The 17,989-nt window shown below is 45.1% G+C and overlaps 1 protein-coding gene across 5 annotated transcripts in view; it reads right to left on the minus strand.

Moving 5' to 3' along the window:
* Positions 1–17,580, minus strand: part of LOC124720341 — a 41,613-nt gene extending 24,033 nt beyond the window's left edge. The window contains exons 1-3 of one of the 5 annotated variants that reach the window (XM_047245666.1): positions 16,066–17,580; positions 9,312–9,414; positions 8,377–8,483 (exon numbers count right to left, since the gene is read on the minus strand). In XM_047245666.1, the coding sequence (XP_047101622.1) occupies positions 16,273–17,517 (1,245 nt within the window). In that variant the 5' untranslated portion in view covers positions 17,518–17,580 and the 3' untranslated portion in view covers positions 8,377–8,483; positions 9,312–9,414; positions 16,066–16,272. Of the gene's footprint in view, positions 1–8,376; positions 9,415–16,065 lie in introns of all 5 variants that reach the window. The other 4 variants (XM_047245665.1, XM_047245664.1, XM_047245663.1 and 1 more) reach the window with 4 other exon arrangements.
* Between the last annotated feature and the right edge of the window lie 409 nt (positions 17,581–17,989).

Here is a 17,989-nt window from a genome sequence, read left to right on the forward strand (position 1 = left end):
CCGCAATTTATTGTGGGGAAGTGTTGACCAATGCGCATGCCATAAATGAGTAACTTGGCGACATAAACCGCTCCGTAGATCGCTAAACGGAAGAGACTGAAGAGCTGGCCGAGGAAGAGAAACTGCAGCCTTGGCCGCTATATCGGCCGCCACATTTCCACAGATACCAGCGTGTCCCGGGAGCCAGAGGAACGCCACTGAGACGCCCCCCAGGTGGAGCAAGCGCAGACAGTCCTGAATCCGGTGGACCAGAGGGTGCACAGGGTAAAGAGCTTGGAGACTTAGGAGAGAGCTGAGAGAATCTGAGCAGATTACGTACTGTATCCGCTGATGGCGGCGGATGTAGTGGACAGCCTGGAGAACAGCGTAAAGCTCCGCAGTATAAACCGAACACTGGTCGGGAAGCCGAAAGTGATTTGGGGTGTCGCCAACAATATAGGCACTCCCTACACCTAACGATGTTTTCGAGCCATCGGTGTAAATAAATGTGGCTTCCGTCATTTGTGCACATAGAGCAGCAAATGCCTGACGGTAGACAAGTGTAGGGGTACCATCCTTGGGAAATTGACATAGGTCACGGAGCAGGCAGATCCGGGGACGGAGCCAAGGCGGTGCTGTACCCCAAGTTGTTAAGAAGGTTTTAGGAAAGCGGAAGGAAAGAGAATGGAGCAGTTGACGGAAGCGGACTCCCGGGGGTAGTAGGGAGGAGGAGCGGCCTGCATACCCGACATCAAAGGAGGCGTCGAAAAAAAGGTTATGGGCTGGATTAGCAGGCATGGAAGACAGATGGCTAGCATAACGACTCAGAAGGACTGCCCGCCGATTGGACAGCGGAGGTTCAGCAGTCTCAGCATAAAGGCTTTCCACAGGGCTGGTGTAAAAAGCTCCAGACACTAAACGTAATCCACGGTGGTGGATAGAGTCGAGACGCCGAAGAATAGACGGCCGAGCAGAGGAGTAGACTATGCTTCCATAATCCAATTTCGAGCGCACTAAGGCGCGATAGAGGCGGAGAAGGACCACCCGGTCCGCTCCCCAGGAGGTACCATTCAGGACACGGAGGGTGTTAAGGGAACGCAGACAGCGAGCCGAAAGATAGGAAACGTGGGAGGACCAGCACAGTTTTCTGTCAAACATAAGACCCAAGAATTTAGCGACGTCGGAAAAAGGAAGGTTGACAGGACCTAGATGTAAGGAGGGCGGAAGAAACTCCTTACGTCGCCAAAAATTAACACAAACGGTCTTACTGGGTGAGAAACGGAAGCCGGTTTCGATGCTCCACGAGTGGAGGCGATCGAGACATCCTTGAAGACGTCTTTCAAGAAGGCTGGTCCTTTGAGAACTGTAGTAGATCGCAAAATCGTCCACAAAGAGGGAGCCCGAGACATCAGGAAGGAGACAATCCATAATTGGATTAATGGCGATGGCAAACAGTACAACACTCAGCACGGAGCCCTGGGATACCCCGTTTTCTTGGGAGAAGGTACGGGAGAGAGTAGTGTTCACCCGCACCCTAAATGTGCGCTCTGCCATAAATTCGCGAAGAAAAAGGGGCAGCCGGCCTCGAAAGCCCCAAGAGAACAGTGTGCGGAGGATGCCTGTCCTCCAACAGGTATCGTACGCTCTCTCCAGATCAAAAAATATTGCTACCGTTTGGCGTTTCCGGAGAAAATTGTTCATGATATAAGTGGAGAGAGCAACAAGATGGTCAACAGCAGAACGATGCTTTCGGAATCCGCATTGGGCTGGTGTTAAAAGACTGCGGGACTCCAGCCACCAAGCTAAACGGTAATTCACCATACGCTCCAAAACCTTACAGACACTACTCGTGAGAGAAATGGGGCGATAGCTAGAGGGGAGATGTTTGTCCTTTCCAGGTTTCGGAACGGGAACGACAATAGCTTCCCGCCATCGCCTGGGAAAGGTACTGTCGGTCCAAATTCGATTATAAAGGCGAAGGAGGTGACGCAGGCTATGGGTTGATAAATGCAGCAACATTTGGACATGGATACCATCCGGTCCTGGGGCGGAGGAGCGAGAAGTAGAGAGCGCATGTTGGAGTTCGCGCATGGAGAAAACAGTATTGTAGCTTTCGCGATTTTGAGAGGAGAAAGCAAGATGTCGCACTTCCGCTGCACGTTTCTTCGGGAGAAACGCTGGCGGGTAATTTGAAGAGCTCGAAATCTCAGCAAAGTGCTGACCCAATGAGTTAGAAATTGCGACGGGGTCCACTAAGGTATCATGCGCGACAGTGAGCCCAGAGACCGGGGAGAAACTAGGCGCGCCTGAGAACCGTCGAAGCCGACTCCAAACTTCCGAGGAGGGAGTGAAGTTGTTAAATGAGCTAGTAAAGAATTTCCAGCTTGCCTTCTTGCTATCGCGGATGACGCGACGGCATCGCGCACGGAGCTGCTTATATCGGATACAGTTGGACAAAGTTGGATGGTGACGGAAAATGCGAAGAGCACGTCGCCGCTCACGTATTGCGTCACGGCAGGCCTCGTTCCACCACGGAACTGGAGGGCGCCGGGGCAATTCGGAGGTGCGTGGTATTGAACGTTCCGCAGCTGTGAGAATAACGTCGGTAAAATGTGTGACCTCATCGTCGACGCTGGGAAAGCGACGGTCATCGAATGTCGCTAGAGACGAAAAAAGTGTCCAATCGGCTTGGGCAAACTTCCAGCGTCGCGAGCGCATATATGGCAGTTGAGGCTGCAGTCGAAGAACACATGGAAAGTGGTCACTCGAGTGTGTATCATCAAGGGCGAACCATTCGAAGCGCCGAGCTAGCGGAACAGTACCGACCGCAAGGTCCAAATGGGATAAATTTGCCGTGGAGGCAGACAAAAATGTAGGGACCCCAGTGTTGAGGCAGACTAGATCCGCTTGGTGGAAGACGTCTAGCAATAGTGAGCCACGTGGACAAGGATGTGGAGATCCCCAAAGCGGGTGGTGGGCATTGAAGTCCCCAACCAGCAAATAGGGGGGTGGAAGCTGATCAAGAAGATGAAGGAGATCAGCTCGTGCCATTGGTGTAGACGATGGAATGTATACCGTACAAAGAGAGAACGTGTATCCAGAAAGGGAAAGACGGACGGCGACAGCTTGGAAGGAAGTGTTTAAGGGGATTGGGTGATAATGGAGAGTATCATGGAGCAGAATCATGAGTCCTCCATGGGCTGGAGTGCCTTCAACTGAGGGGAGGTCATATCGGACGGACTGAAAATGAGGGAGAACAAAGCGGTCATGGGGACGCAGCTTTGTTTCCTGAAGACAGAAGATGACCGGCGAGTAGGATCGTAAGAGGATCGACAATTCCTCCCGATTGGCGCGAATGCCGCGGATATTCCAGTGGATAATGGACATAGGGTGAACAGAAAATGGAGGAACGGCACCAAGGGTGCTGTCAACTCAACGACTGCTCAGAGCTTGCGACCGACAGCATGGAATGGCATTCAGTCGAAGGCAGAAGATCCTGATCCATAGGTTGGTCAGGAGCAGCTCCTGCCACCAACGATCGGCCAGTTGACCGGCCACCAACAGTGCGCCTCGGCGACACGGAAGATGGCCGAGGGCGATTTCCGCCAGGTGGTGCTGTAGATGGGACACGCCTTGGCAGAGAAGGAGAGGAACTGTGTTTCTTCGTAGCCTTCTTGGAGGTATGTTTAGATGAAGGAGGAACCGATGGTTGTGAAGTTGCAGTACGTAAAAACTCTTCACGAGAATGCTCTTTTTTTGTAGACTTGGCGTCTGACTTTTGGGCTCGAGATTTAGCAGAACCCGACGAAGGGTGAGCCATAGAGTGGGCAGGCGAAAGAGGTGAGGTTGAACGGGCGATCTTTGCGCTGGCCGATCTGACGACCGTGGTACTAAATGTGAGGTCGCAAGTCTGCGTGGCCGCCTCCTTTGTTGGCCGAGGAGAAGCAAGGACAGCGCTGTATTTTCCTTTCTGAGGCACGGTGGGCTGTCGACTGGCGAGTAACTTTCGAGCAGCAAAGGTTGACACCTTTTCCTTCACTCTTATTTCCTGGATCAGCTTTTCGTCCTTAAAAACAGGGCAATCTCGAGAGGAAGCAGCGTGGTCACCCATACAGTTGATGCAGCGAGGGGATGGAGGTGGACAAGCACCCTCATGGGCATCCCTGCCACACGTAACACATTTGGCCGGATTGGAACAGGACTGGCTGGTGTGATTGAACCGCTGACATCGATAGCAACGCGTAGGGTTTGGGACATACGGGCGAACGGAAATTATCTCATAGCCTGCTTTGATTTTTGATGGGAGTTGAACTTTGTCAAAAGTCAAGAAGACAGTGCGGGTTGGAATGATGTTCGAGTCAACCCTTTTCATAACCCGATGAACAGCGGTGACGCCCTGGTCAGACAGGTAGTGCTGAATTTCTTCGTCAGACAATCCATCGAGGGAGCGTGTATAAACGACTCCACGCGAGGAATTTAAGGTACGGTGCGGTTCCACCCGGACAGGGAAGGTGTGGAGCAGAGAAGTACGCAGCAATTTTTGAGCCTGGAGGGCACTGTGTGTTTCTAACAACAGGGTACCATTCCGTAATCTGGAACAAGACTTTACAGGACCCGCAATTGCGTCGACACCTTTCTGAATAATGAAAGGGTTGACCGTGGAAAAGTCGTGACCTTCGTCAGACCGAGAAACAACAAGGAACTGTGGCAACGATGGAAGAACCGTCTGTGGCTGAGACTCAGTGAACTTACGTTTGTGAGCAGACATAGTGGAAGGTGAGGAAACCATTGCGGAAGAATCCCCCATGATTACCGGCGTCTCCGATGGTGCGCTCCTCCCTTGTGGGGGCCCTCACCAAGGGCACACCCGCCTTAGGTGATTGTTCACACCTCAGGTCACACCTCCCGACATACGGACGGAGGGACCAATCGGCACTTTCGGAAGGTATCAGCTCGGGTAATCACCCCTCCCTGGGCCTGGCCTTTACCAGGGGGTACGTACGTGTCCTACCTGTCTACCCGGGGCGGGGAATTACGCGTTACCCCGTCACCGGCTACGCATGGAAGTGCGTGGGTCGGCCTTCAGACACGCACAGGGAGGAAGAAAGAGAAAGGGAAAGGAAAGAAGAGGGGGTCTCAAACGCCGCAGCGGAGAAAAGGGTAAAGAGAAGAGGTAAGGAAAGGAGAAGGACAAAGGAAGGAAGAAGACAGACAAGCAAGGAAGAAGAAGAATGCGGTACATTTACAAGCGTCCGTCTCCGGACGTAGGCGCAAACCATGCTCCCAGAGGGGGAGAAAGTAAAGGAAAGAGCAAGAGGTGAGGGGGGGGGGTGAAGACAGGGGATGGGGAAGGATGCGGAAAGGGAAGGTATGCAGCCCGGAAAGGAAGGAAGGCCACATTAGCTCGGGGCCCTGTGCTCGCTACGCACGTATCCACAAAAGAGATGTGGATCCCCTGGGGGGAGTTTCACTGCTGACTACTACGGAAACGGCCATCGAGAACTCAAAAATTATATTCAAATTGACGCTGCTAGAAAACCGAGAAGATTTTAGTCGGACGTGCCGATGCGAAAGATTCCAAGGGCACACATACGTAGTACAGTTATTCCCAGGTTGGCAGCATTAGGAGACAAAGCACTAAATGCACAGCTTGCTGCGACTTCTACTGGTTCAAAACTACAGAATCCAGAAATCGAAGTTAACCAAGTAATGTTTGCAAATAGTGCTCGCAAGTCAGTGCCACCTGTGCAAATCGACCAGTTTTCCATTCCACGCAAACACTGTTTCATTAAGTGTAAATGGAGGGGAATCCGAGTGGATGGACACAAAGGCAGGAGCTCATTAATATTAGGCACAAAAATTTGAAGAACCTTATAAAGAATGTTATAAACAAATAAAAATGCTAATTTTGGAGATGTGAAAGTGGGATTATACCAAAACACATTTTTGTCGGACTACCCTGGAGATACTAGTAGGTATCAGATAGATTATGTAATGGTAAGACAGAGATTTAGGAACCAGGTTTTAAATTTTAAGACGTTTCCAGGGGCAGATGTGGACTCTGACCACAATCTACTGGTTATGAACTGTAGATTAAAACTGAAGAAACTGCAAAAAGGTGGGAATTTAAGGAGATGGGCCCTGGATAAACTGAAAGAACCAGAGGTTGTACAGAGTTTCGGGGAGAGCATAAACGAACAACTGACAGGAATGGGGGAAAGAAATACAGTAGAAGAAGAATGGGTAGCTCTGAGGGATGAAGTAGTGAAGGCAGCAGAGGATCAAGTAGGTAAAAAGACGAGGGCTAGTAGAAATCCTTGGGTAACAGAAGAAATATTGAATTTAATTGATGAAAGGAGAAAATATAAAAATGCAGTAAATGAAGCAGGCAAAAAGGAATACAGACGTCTCAAAAGTGAGATTGATAGGAAGTGCAAAATGGCTAAGCAGGGATGGCTAGAGGACAAATGTAAGGATACAGAGACTTATCTCACTAGGGGTAAGATAGATACTGCCTACAGGAAAATTAAAGAGACCTTTGGAGACAAGAGAACCACTTGTATGAATATCAAGAGCTCAGATGGAAACCCAGTTCTAAGCAAAGAAGGGAAAGCAGAGAAGTGGAAGGAGTATATAGAGGGTCTATACAAGGGCGATGTACTTGAGGACAATATTATGGAAATGGAAGAGGATGTAGATGAAGACGAAATGGGACATACGATACTGCGTGAAGAGTTTGACAGAGCACTGAAAGAACCGAGTCGAAACAAGGCCCCGGAAGTAGACAACATTCCATTAGAACTACTGACAGCCTTGGGAGAGCCAGTCCTGACAAAACTCTACCATCTGGTGAGCAAGATGTATGAGACAGGCGAAATACCCACAGACTTCAAGACGAATGTAATAATTCCAATCCCAAAGAAAGGAGGTGTTGACAGATGTGAAACTTACCGAACTGTCAGTTTAATAAGTCACAACTGTAAAATACTAACGCGAATTCATTACAGACGAATGGAAAAACTGATAGAAGCCGACCTCAGGGAAGATCAGTTTGAATTTCGCAGAAATGTTGGAACACGTGGGGCAATACTGACCCTACGACTTATCTTAGAAAATAGATTAAGGAAAGGCAAACCTACATTTCTAGCATTTGTAGACTTAGAGAAAGCTTTTCACAATGTTGATTGGAATACTCTCTTTCAAATTCTAAAGATGGCAGGGGTAAAATACAGGGAGCGAAAGGCTATTTACAATTTGTACAGAAACCAGATGGCATATATAAGAGTCGAGGGGCATGAAAGGGAAGCAGTGGTTCGGAAGAGAGTGAAGACAGGGTTGTGGTCCGTCCCTGATGTTATTCAATCTGTATATTGAGCAAGCAGTAAAGGAAACAAAAGAAAAATTCAGAGTAGGCATTAAAATCCATGGAGAAGAAATAAAAACATTGAGGTTCGCCAATGACATTGTAATTCTGTCAGAGACAGCAAAGGACTTGGAAGAGCAGTTGAATGGTATGGACAGTGTCTTGAAAGGAGGATATAAGATGAACATCAACAAAAGCAAAACGAGAATAATGGAATATAGTCGAATTAAGTCGGGTGGTGCTGAGGGAATTAGACTAGAAAATGAGACACTTAAAGTAGTAAAGGAGTTTTGCTGTTTGGGGAGCAAAATAACTGATGATGGTCGAAGTAGATAGGATATAAAATGTAGACTGGCAATGGCAAGGAAAGCGTTTCTGAAGAAGAGAAATTTGTAACATCGAGTATAGATTTGCGTGTCAGGAAGTCTTTTCTGAAAGTGTTTGTATGGAGTGTAGCCATGTATGGAAGTGAAACATGGACGATAAATAGTTGGACAAGAAGAGAATAGAAGCTTTCGAAATGTGGTGCTACAGAAGAATGCTGAAGATTAGATGGGTAGATCACATAACTAATGAGGAGGTATTTAATAGAATAGGGGAGAAGAGGAGTTTGTGGCACAACTTGACAAGAAGAAGGGACCGGTTGGCAGGACATGTTCTGAGGCATGAAGGGATCACAAATTTAGCATTGGAGGGCAGCGTGGAGGGTAAAAATCATAGAGGGAGACCAAGAGATGAATACACTAACCAGAATGAGAAGGATGTAGGCTGCAGTAGGTACTGGAAGATGAAGAGGCTTGCACAGGATAGAGTAGCATGGAGAGCTGCATCAAACCAGTCTCAGGACCGAAGACAACAACAACAGTACCATGTAAATATTCAGTCAGAGCAAATGACTAAACAACGCTACAGTTTTGCTACATTGTAATCGTGACTGGAATACTGCAGGTAGCAAAATGATTTATACTGACTAAATTCTGTACGTAATTCAGTTCATTGCTTCAATCAAACTCATTAACTGAAAAATTATGTACCTTTCACAAATCTGGTATTCGGTGGTATCACACTGCGCTCTCTGGCTCGGCTATTATAGCTGGTACTCCGTATTACTGACACTCAGATGACGGTGAAGTGAGGTAACCTGCAACAGACAAATTTACGTAAGCCAACATTACTCAAATTTCCAAAAATTATTCGAAAATAGTTGCTCTATATTACACCTACACTGTGACTACAGTTGTGTCAACAACAGCACCCATTAAACTGTGCTAGAATCGAGTTCCGTATTCCGCAAACAAAGGGAAACACACCCGTCAGTGTCCGACATTAAGGTCTCAGCATCTAAACGACTGAATGTAAACGTGGCATCGATCCACCTATAGTCAAACGTCGCAGGAAATAAGACAGTGTGGTCCTGGGAATTGCGGTAGCAGATACAAAAATGAAATGCGAGGTGTTTACTGCACTGTGCAAGTAAATGTATTCACAACTGTTACTGGTCTGGTAACATTTGGACAACACAAAGTGTGGCAACCCAAATGTGATGTAATACAATTTTCCCAAATGCACCACTGGCCTGCAAAAGAAGGAAAGGCTTCGAACTTTGTGGTAACTTTTTAGTTCACTACTGTGCAATACACAGCAAGAATATAAGAATTTAAAAAGCCACCACAAATTCCTCACAAGCCTCACCTACTGAGAGATAAAGCTGCCATCAGCCAGAGGGTAGTTTCAAACAGCAGACAGTGCTGCGTTCATCTGCCGGGTGGGATCCCGCCACACGAGGTACGGCCTCACCTCGCTCCCACCTCTAAATTGACGCGTCTAGACAGTTTTTACAAATCGGGACCTACAATTCGGTGCAGAACAAAGCACTGTGCAATCCCACATTTTCAACAAAGCCAGAGGTGAAAAATGTGACAAATTACTGATAAAAATCTTACAAATGACTACGGAGCAAACCTGAGACCTTCGGATCCAAAGTCCGGCAGTTTACTGTGGAGCCACCAATCTGCACACCTCTTCGACGGTAGAATTTTTTTAACTCTTGACGTGGTGTGCAATATGAAACACTATGAACAGAAACAAAATCACTTCAATTTAACTGACAATCAACGATTAATGTAACGAGATGCGTACAGATAAAGTGAATGTGACTGCACACAGAGTATAGTTAAATTAAGGACTAGACAAATAGCATCTGACGGAAGGATAAATTCACAGACGGGCAAATGTTAACTGACACTCGTTCCACAGCCACAGGGGCAAAGGGCGAAGCCTTCGGTAGCCGCAAAAGTAAAATATTAGCACAGAATCGGCCCCAAAATAACGGGAGGTTTTATCACGTGTCGAGGTTGTCGGTGGATCAAAAATCAGTGTCCCGACACAAGTGGACGAGACACAAAAGTTAAAGAGACAGTAACAAAAGAAAACCTCACACCTGAGGATTCTGCGTCAAAATACTCCTTCACAAAGGAAAATCGAGGAATGCTCCTACCGTCATTTAACTGCCGTACCACCGCCAAAACGAGTGACACGACAGACGTTACTCTCGGTGTCGATAATACGACGGGTACGGGTGTCCTCCGGTGGGGGAGAAGATCGGGTCGAGTCAAAATCGGCCAGTCGTCGCTAAAAACTTTATTTCCCTCACAGAGTGTACTGCGAACTCGTATTCCTGTCGGGCCGGGCCGGATTAGTACGGCAGCGTCTCGCCCCGGACCTCGTCACACGAGGTGCAGCAGTTACTCTGCCGCCTGCAGCTACGTCTAACTCGCCACGGTGGTGTCGAAATCTACCGACACGCGCGTGCTCGGGCAGTGGGCACCGCCGCGGTGCCAGGTGACACAGCTGGGCCATAAGCAGGCGGTCCGGTCTCTCGGTTACAGACAGTGGAGCGGAGACCCACACTGCGGCAGACACTGACCGGTCAATTTGGAGACTGGTCGCCCGGTATTTATAAGAGCCAAAGGGAGTCTGTAACGGTGCCACGAACGTAGAGTACGCCACGTGCCGAAGCGTTTCCGGTTTCGGTGACTCGCCCTTCACTGACAGACAGCCGGGCCGAACCACCTAAATGCCTATTGTGCCGGCATATTACAGCCAGTGACTTCCCCGCATCATTACGACGAGTGGCTTCGACCCCCGACATTAATTAGGCCCTCCGGTCCGACGGAGACTGTATCGAGTTCTGCACAGAATTTGTAACTGAGTTAGCTCCACTCCCGAGTGTTCTTTATAGTAGATTTATTTTTCCCCGCATTTGGGAAAAACCACGAGGTACACTGTCGACAAAAATGTGGGTACAACTTATTGGCAGAATCACTCTCCTGTATCATTCTCATCTAAATATGCTCCAGTATTTTGCAAGAAACAGAGTTCTAATATAATGAACTAGCGAGCATAAGTGAACCTTCACAGAAATCACAATAGGTTCCAAAAATATGTAACACACTAAACTCGACTCTCAATCATTTCATTTCACACAATTTCCTTAGTACAATGGACAGAGAAAATCAGAACGATTTGGTGTTCCTGGACTTTTGGAGTGAGAATCCTATCAATGATTCCTGGAAAAAATACATTACTGAAACTTTACGAGGAGCTGTCAATGTTCTCTAAAACTACTAATCGGCAACGTCTGTTGAAGCTGTCAGAGGATGTGGATGTAGCGATTGGGATACAGCCAATTTGAGATGCTGTAACAATATTTCTGTGTCAAAATGTGTTTACTATAACAACAACCTTACCCACAGGGTGCATCAAACTGAACTTTTTGAAAACAAATCATCATTTAAACACAAACATACACTAAAGAACTGTGCACAGCACACGTAGTGACACCAGAATGAAAAGCATAACGAGCTTTACAAACTCGCCAGCCGACAAACTGACTGGACGTGTGTAGGTTCTTTGTACAACTGACTGATTAATTTTTCCTGTAGGGCAGTCGTACCCAACTGACTGCCTGTCAAGAAAAATTGATCAGTCAGTCGGTCAAAGAACCTACACTTATCAGTCGGGTGCGACCACCCGACAGCCGAACCCCCTGACCACTTCACCGGATAAGATGTGTCGCGCCAACCACCTGACAAAAGTTGGTCTTCTCTCACTCCGTGCACGATTAAACATTCTTCAAATGCTACTAACGTGACAGAAAGCAAGGTGGACGAAACTTTGTTGCCAGAGTTACTAGAGAAATTTAAATGTTCCAGATGTTTCGAGAAATTCATTATTTAATGGATTAACTTGGGACATAGAGACAGCAAAAGATATTTTCTTATAACCTTCTGTATTCAGGTTTTATTTCTGATACTTCTTGAAAATAGAATCTAAATGCTGAGATACAGGCAGAATAGATTTGAGATTTCATTTCTGATACACATCGGAAATAAAACCCAAAAACAGAGCTATAGACAGATGAAGGCCTTATGAATAAAATATACTTGCTACATTGTTAGAAATGTTACAGAAAATCCTGCCTAGACTTCTGCTATGAAGAGCAAAGTGTAGAACATTTTTCCAGTTCTGACAATTGCTAAATGCTTCACTTCTTATGCATATCTTTCTGTATTTATTAATTATAGACAACACCATTTGTAGCCTTACTTCTCATAACCTGAAATGAATTTCTTAAATTTATAGGGACATCTTTCATGCTGTATACAAAAATAAATTAATAAAGTTTACACGCACATCATCTGATTTATCACGACGTATTTCCACCGGTAACTACACACTGCATTGCAGGTTTCAGGAACATTTTTAATAAATAGTCGTGGTGTGGAGATACGACAACAGTGAATCTGAGGTCCTCTTACCTTCCGCCAGAGGCTGGAAACCGTAGTGTGGCTAACAGCCCACACCCTCACAGCTTGCAGCCTCTCTCACTATTTTATTCCCGATATTCTGCCCCCCCCCCCCCCACCAAGTTCAGAATAGTTTGATGATGATCAGCAGCTCTGAAAAGCATATGTCATTCATTCTTAGATAACTCTGGGAATCATTGGCTCCCAGCTCCTTAAACACAGGACTGTGGGTGATTTCTTCTTTTGCATTAGCCACTCCTTTGCCCGTACTTTCTCTCAGTTTTTATTGGCCACATTACCTCTAATACGGCAAAGGTGAGTCCCCATTTTTGTTTCTGCCTCATACAAAGTGACACTTCATCGAACATAACCACAGTGAACTTACTGTAAACAATTCACACTGTGGCAATGCAATTGCCGAGTGGGGCCAGGTGGGCCACGTGTATGGCCCTTAAATGAAAATGAGGTACCTCTTTTAAATCTAGACTTTGATGAGAACACTGCATCATTTCCTGATAAGATATTCCATTTAGCAGTCCATCTTTCAATCACTTTTAGTTAAAAGTGAACTTCAGCATACTGATGTAAATATAATTACATTAGTGCAGATTTTAGCATTGGGAAAAATATAATCAAATTACGCAACAAGTGTATTCTTGTGCTAGCAGACGTATTTCTAGCCTTAATTTTACGAGCGGGAAACATCCTCAAATCGTATACTGTTGTGGCTACCTGACACTGTCAGCCGAAGAGCGATCTCTGAATTTGAATACTGTAGTATACTTCCTGGTGAAGTTCATTTGCACAGATTGCAAGCGGGGAAAAAAGTGCACTGTCATTTAGTCACGGGCGTACTTCAGAGCAACACACTGAAGTTGCGCCAGTGTAACATTATACAATAAAATCACGACTGTGCCGAACACGCACAAAAATCTCTGATCAAATATATTTGGACCACAGGATATCGCCTGCTGTGCCTGCGTAGACAATACTTTTGATTCCGATTGTCTACAAATGTTTTTTTTCCATTTAATTTACAGTTAAAATTTTCCCAAAAAGCTTAGAACTATGCGTCAAGTACGGACATTACCACAGGTTAATTAAGCTGGGAGTGTTTTCGCACTATTTCGTTTGGGTAATTACCGTCGAGGAGACACTAGGGTCTACAATAAGACTCTTTCACAGAATTGTAGATTATTCCTGAAAGATCAGAGATGAGGGAGCAGTTTTGAACCCTGCAGACAGTCAGAATACACAAACTTTGAACTATGACATCCAAGAACAGGGGGAAAGAAGGCAAAATACGGAAGAAAAATTATGAGAAATCTTGAAACTTAGTGAAAAGATTTCCACTTGCTACCAGAATGACAGAGGGAATATCTTCATAAATACGTAGAGGAAAATAACATGCAGCGAACCAATACTCAAAACTTTACAGGTACATACAAAGAAAACAGAATATGTAAGAAAGAGTTCTGATGCCGGTCATACAATGAAGGCTTCCACGACCGGATGTTTCAGCTGCTGAGAATTCTTCCGGGTCGTATGGCCGTGGTCCACGGAACTCCTCTATCCCTGATGTTTCGTCCGAGGCTGCGTCGGACATCTTCGAAGGTGCTGACGGTCGTGCCGAGTCGGCGAGGCTTGGCACAACCGGGGGCACCTCCGAAGATGTCCGACGCAGCCTCGGAAGAATCGTCGGGGATAGAAGAGTTCGTGGACCACGGTCATACGACCCGGAAGAATTCTCAGCAGCATTCTGATGCTTAAAATTCCGAAAAGAAAGGTATCTTACCACCTGAGTGAGAGTTCAGGTACCATTTTTCAAGAGACTGCTTTGTGCAGCTTTTCTTGTTTTATTGTGTGGGAAAGTGGTCACTTACAATTCATCAAACAAAATACAGATTGTGTGCATTAAAGCCAGTCATACACAGGTGTTTATATTTCAAGTAACTTTCATTCCGTAATTTATGTATCAGTACAAATACAGACCTAAGATTAATAAACATGTAAATTGGTTATTAGTAATCCAGATATTTCAGTTTGGTTTTTCATGGAAAGTACCCATTTCATCGATAGTTACCACTAAAATCTCTATTTCTTTTACATAATACAGTGGTCTTAAATTTTATATCTCAAAAATTCCTTCCTTCATCATTTTGAAATTTAAAGGGAAATACGGAAGCGTCCGATCCCGCCCATCTGCTTTGACCCATGACGTCACAAATATGGCGGAAACAAAAACAAACACACACACACTTTCCACAAGAAGCCTAATGACACTAACAGGACAAGCGCGGGAAATGGGGTGTTTTGGGTGGGGGCAAACTAAATATAAACAAATTTAGACGCCTTGCGTAGCTACAACGTGTAAGTGAAGACAGCCATGCATGAATACCCACCCACCTCCCCAGGGGTCGTAACCCCTGCAACCCATAGAAGATAAAGATGCTTCAGTAGCTGATTAGTGTTTTTTGTCTTTTAAAAAAAAAAAAAATCTCACGGGATAGAACGAACAGATCAGAAAGATAAATATAATAAACTAAAACAGAAATTGGAGGACACAGATAATTAAAATAAGTAATAAGTGTTTTTAAATTTAAAAAAAAATCTCACAAGATAGAACGAACAGATCAGAAAAGTAAATAAAATAAGATAAAACAGAACTGGAGACAGCCACACTCAAACCAAACTCCGCGCCGTCATGACGTCACACACAACACCACCCTTACGTCACGGGGTCAAAGCCGACGCATGGGATCGGACGCTTCTGTTGACCCATTTAAAGCATTGCTTGAATACACGCAGACCTATCTGAAAAACACTACACCTTTATAAGAAAAAAAGTGTTTTGAGATTTTTCAAAATAATTTCTTTTTGAAATTTCACTAAACTCAAGCAACTTAAAGCAAGATCTTTACAATGTCATCAGCTAGCATCAACAGTTTTGAAATTACTGACTGTTAACAGTAGGTACTCTCAGAAAAATGACATATTTCTAGTTTTTGATTTTTGAAAGCCAAATTATTGAAGCACTGAAGAGTATGCAATTTTGTTTAGTCTGACGGTACATACAAAACCTAAAAAGTAACACGAGGTGCAAACCTTAGGTCGATTTGAAGTGGACTGGCCCGATATTAAGGAAGGGATACGAGACACCTCAATAAAACGACACATTTAACACTTCTTTCAAATATTTATTCACTGATGTCCTACAGGATGATTTCTGTAAACCCCCCACTAAAGAGAAAGAAAATGATTAGAACTATGTTTGGGATTCACAAATCTACATCTTCCAGGCATCTGTTTAAGCACCTGGGATTTATTCACTGATGAAATTTGATATAAAAAATTCACTATAATTTGAGAGTAATTCATTTATACAATACTGCAAAAAACAATGTAGCTAACCTTCCCATTAATGAACCCAAGTTTGGCAGAGAAAGATACATAATGCTTAAGAGAATGCAGAAGCAAATTCAAATGTCATTTGAAATTGCTTTTTCTTAACAAGTCAGACACCATAGAAATATTCAGTAATACAAAAAGGTAAATACATCCAGCATGTAGCCCCATATTATAAATAATTGGCTCTCAATCTTTGCCTTGAGACCTATCACAAATATGGTATGTACGGAAGACGGCACTAACTAACTATACGATACGCATCATTAAACAAAAACTCTGACAGGATAATAAAAGTATTATGCACCCAAAAACTTTTTTTAAAGTCTCTGCGTTTATAATAATGTACCATAAAATAGACGGGTGGCAGTGTTTCCTAAAAAACAGCCCATCTTTCACAGTTAGCTGTTGTTCTTACAATACAACACGGCACATGTGTTCTATTTTGCAGTGCGGCAAAGGGTGCTGAATCAATAATGTAAATGGAAGGATAAACACCAGAATACGTACCACAAGGTTACCCATAGCCTTTACATCAATGTCGTGTAGAAAAACTGGCAGTGCAAACGAGAAAAGCGCCATCACAAATAGAAAGTTTCAAAACAACAGCTTCTAAAGTCTTCGTTGAGGTATTCCATACCTGACAGATGAATAAAAGAAAAACATTATATCCCCAACTCCTCCTCTCCGATAGGATTTGGGTTACCAAAAATACTCTCATACGACACATTTTCTGCGCTTCGTAGGTGTTTCCTTTGGCTGCACTGTAAAGTTCATTGCAGGTGCTACTGTTGAAGATGGACCTATTGCTGACAGTGACGGGTATCGCTCGACTGTTACTGGTGTAGAGTCTCGGGCTGCCATTGGCGAGGACGGATCCTCTGATGACTGTGTAGGGCATCCTTTCCCTTCTGCTGTCGTCATGGCTCTGGCTGAAAGTTTAGGATGTTCTGTTACAGGCGTAGGGTCCTCTACACACGGTACATAAACTGTTCCCACACCTCGCATAAAAGAATGAAACACGCACCCGTTTCCAAATACACTTTCCCTCCAAACGTATTCATCCAAATGACTTTGCAAACCGCTGCGCCGTCTCTTCCCTCTCCCCAAAACTCTCTTTACTTCCTCCCAACATTGCTCCATGGTACCAATCACTTTATTACGAAATTGGTAATTGTGATCGTCTGCAAAAGTCTGCAGGTCCACTGCCCCTTCATCCTCATAACTCTTCCACATATCTGAACATATCACAGTCCCGTCCTCGACATGTTCTTCAAGAAGGCGTTGCAAAGTCCTTGCATCCCTCTTATCAACTATTTTCAAAACCAGGTCCCCACGTTCTTTCCCACAAACGACTGCTCCCCAAACCCAAAGTTCTGGTAACCACTTTCCTTTACGATTCTCAGCAACTCCGAAACACGATTCGCCCATCTCAACCACAACACCTGGGCCACCAATCTTCCCTCTCTTCTTCAACAACGCTGAACAAATTTCCCTACATGACAAAAACCAGTCTCCGACTGATCTCTCGCTCAAACCTGTCATGCGACTTGTAGATACAACAGACTTGCGCATACAAAAACAGTACGACATCAAAACAATAGTTCTAATGCTAAGCCTCGCAGTTTCAAACCATGTCCCTTTGCGAACGGACCTCCATACGTCGTCTTTTCGGCATCGCCACATAAGCAGATCTCTGCATCTTTTTGGTGGGACTTTAGCACAGGACATGAGCTTCCGGCATTTAGCACATATATATTTATCACCAAGAACACCAAAACTCCTCAGAAATTCAAACATACGATTATTATCGTCCAAAATAGCATTTAGAGTCACAATAGTCATCGCAACTCCTTGATCCCTACGGTCTTCATCTTCACATCGTTCACTACACGACGAAGCCCACGAGTCTCTTCTCCGGCGATTGCCCACACTACAACAAGTATCACGTCTGACATCCATTACAAACAGTCAAACACGTTACACAGTACACACTACAATTCCGATGTTCGCAAACATCACACAGCGCGGGAACCCGGAAGTCAAAGATACGAACTACGAAGATATGCCGACAGACAGACTTATGCTTGGAGACTGCAAATCGTAGAGCCGATCGGGTGAACTCGGCTAACTTCGGTTTGGCAGACATTGGGTCTGCATACGACGAGCTCCCGCTACAATATAGCTACCACAGCCGACCAGCTGTGGGTACTGGGTAGCATTCATTTCACGTTAGGTGAGGAGAGCCCTACGCCATAGTGACGTAGGTTCTCGTCATCGTGACGTAAATAACCCAAATCGACTACATGAGTACATATATTGATCTTTGCTGTCGTACCGATAACGTCAACGGTAAATGTAAATACATGGGTGATCTATACAATCGAAGTGACAGGAGTTGTGTGATATGCTGATCCTAGTGGACCGATAGTCT

This window comes from Schistocerca piceifrons, chromosome 11 (assembly GCF_021461385.2).
Source record: "Schistocerca piceifrons isolate TAMUIC-IGC-003096 chromosome 11, iqSchPice1.1, whole genome shotgun sequence".
Lineage (NCBI taxonomy): Eukaryota > Metazoa > Arthropoda > Insecta > Orthoptera > Acrididae > Schistocerca > Schistocerca piceifrons.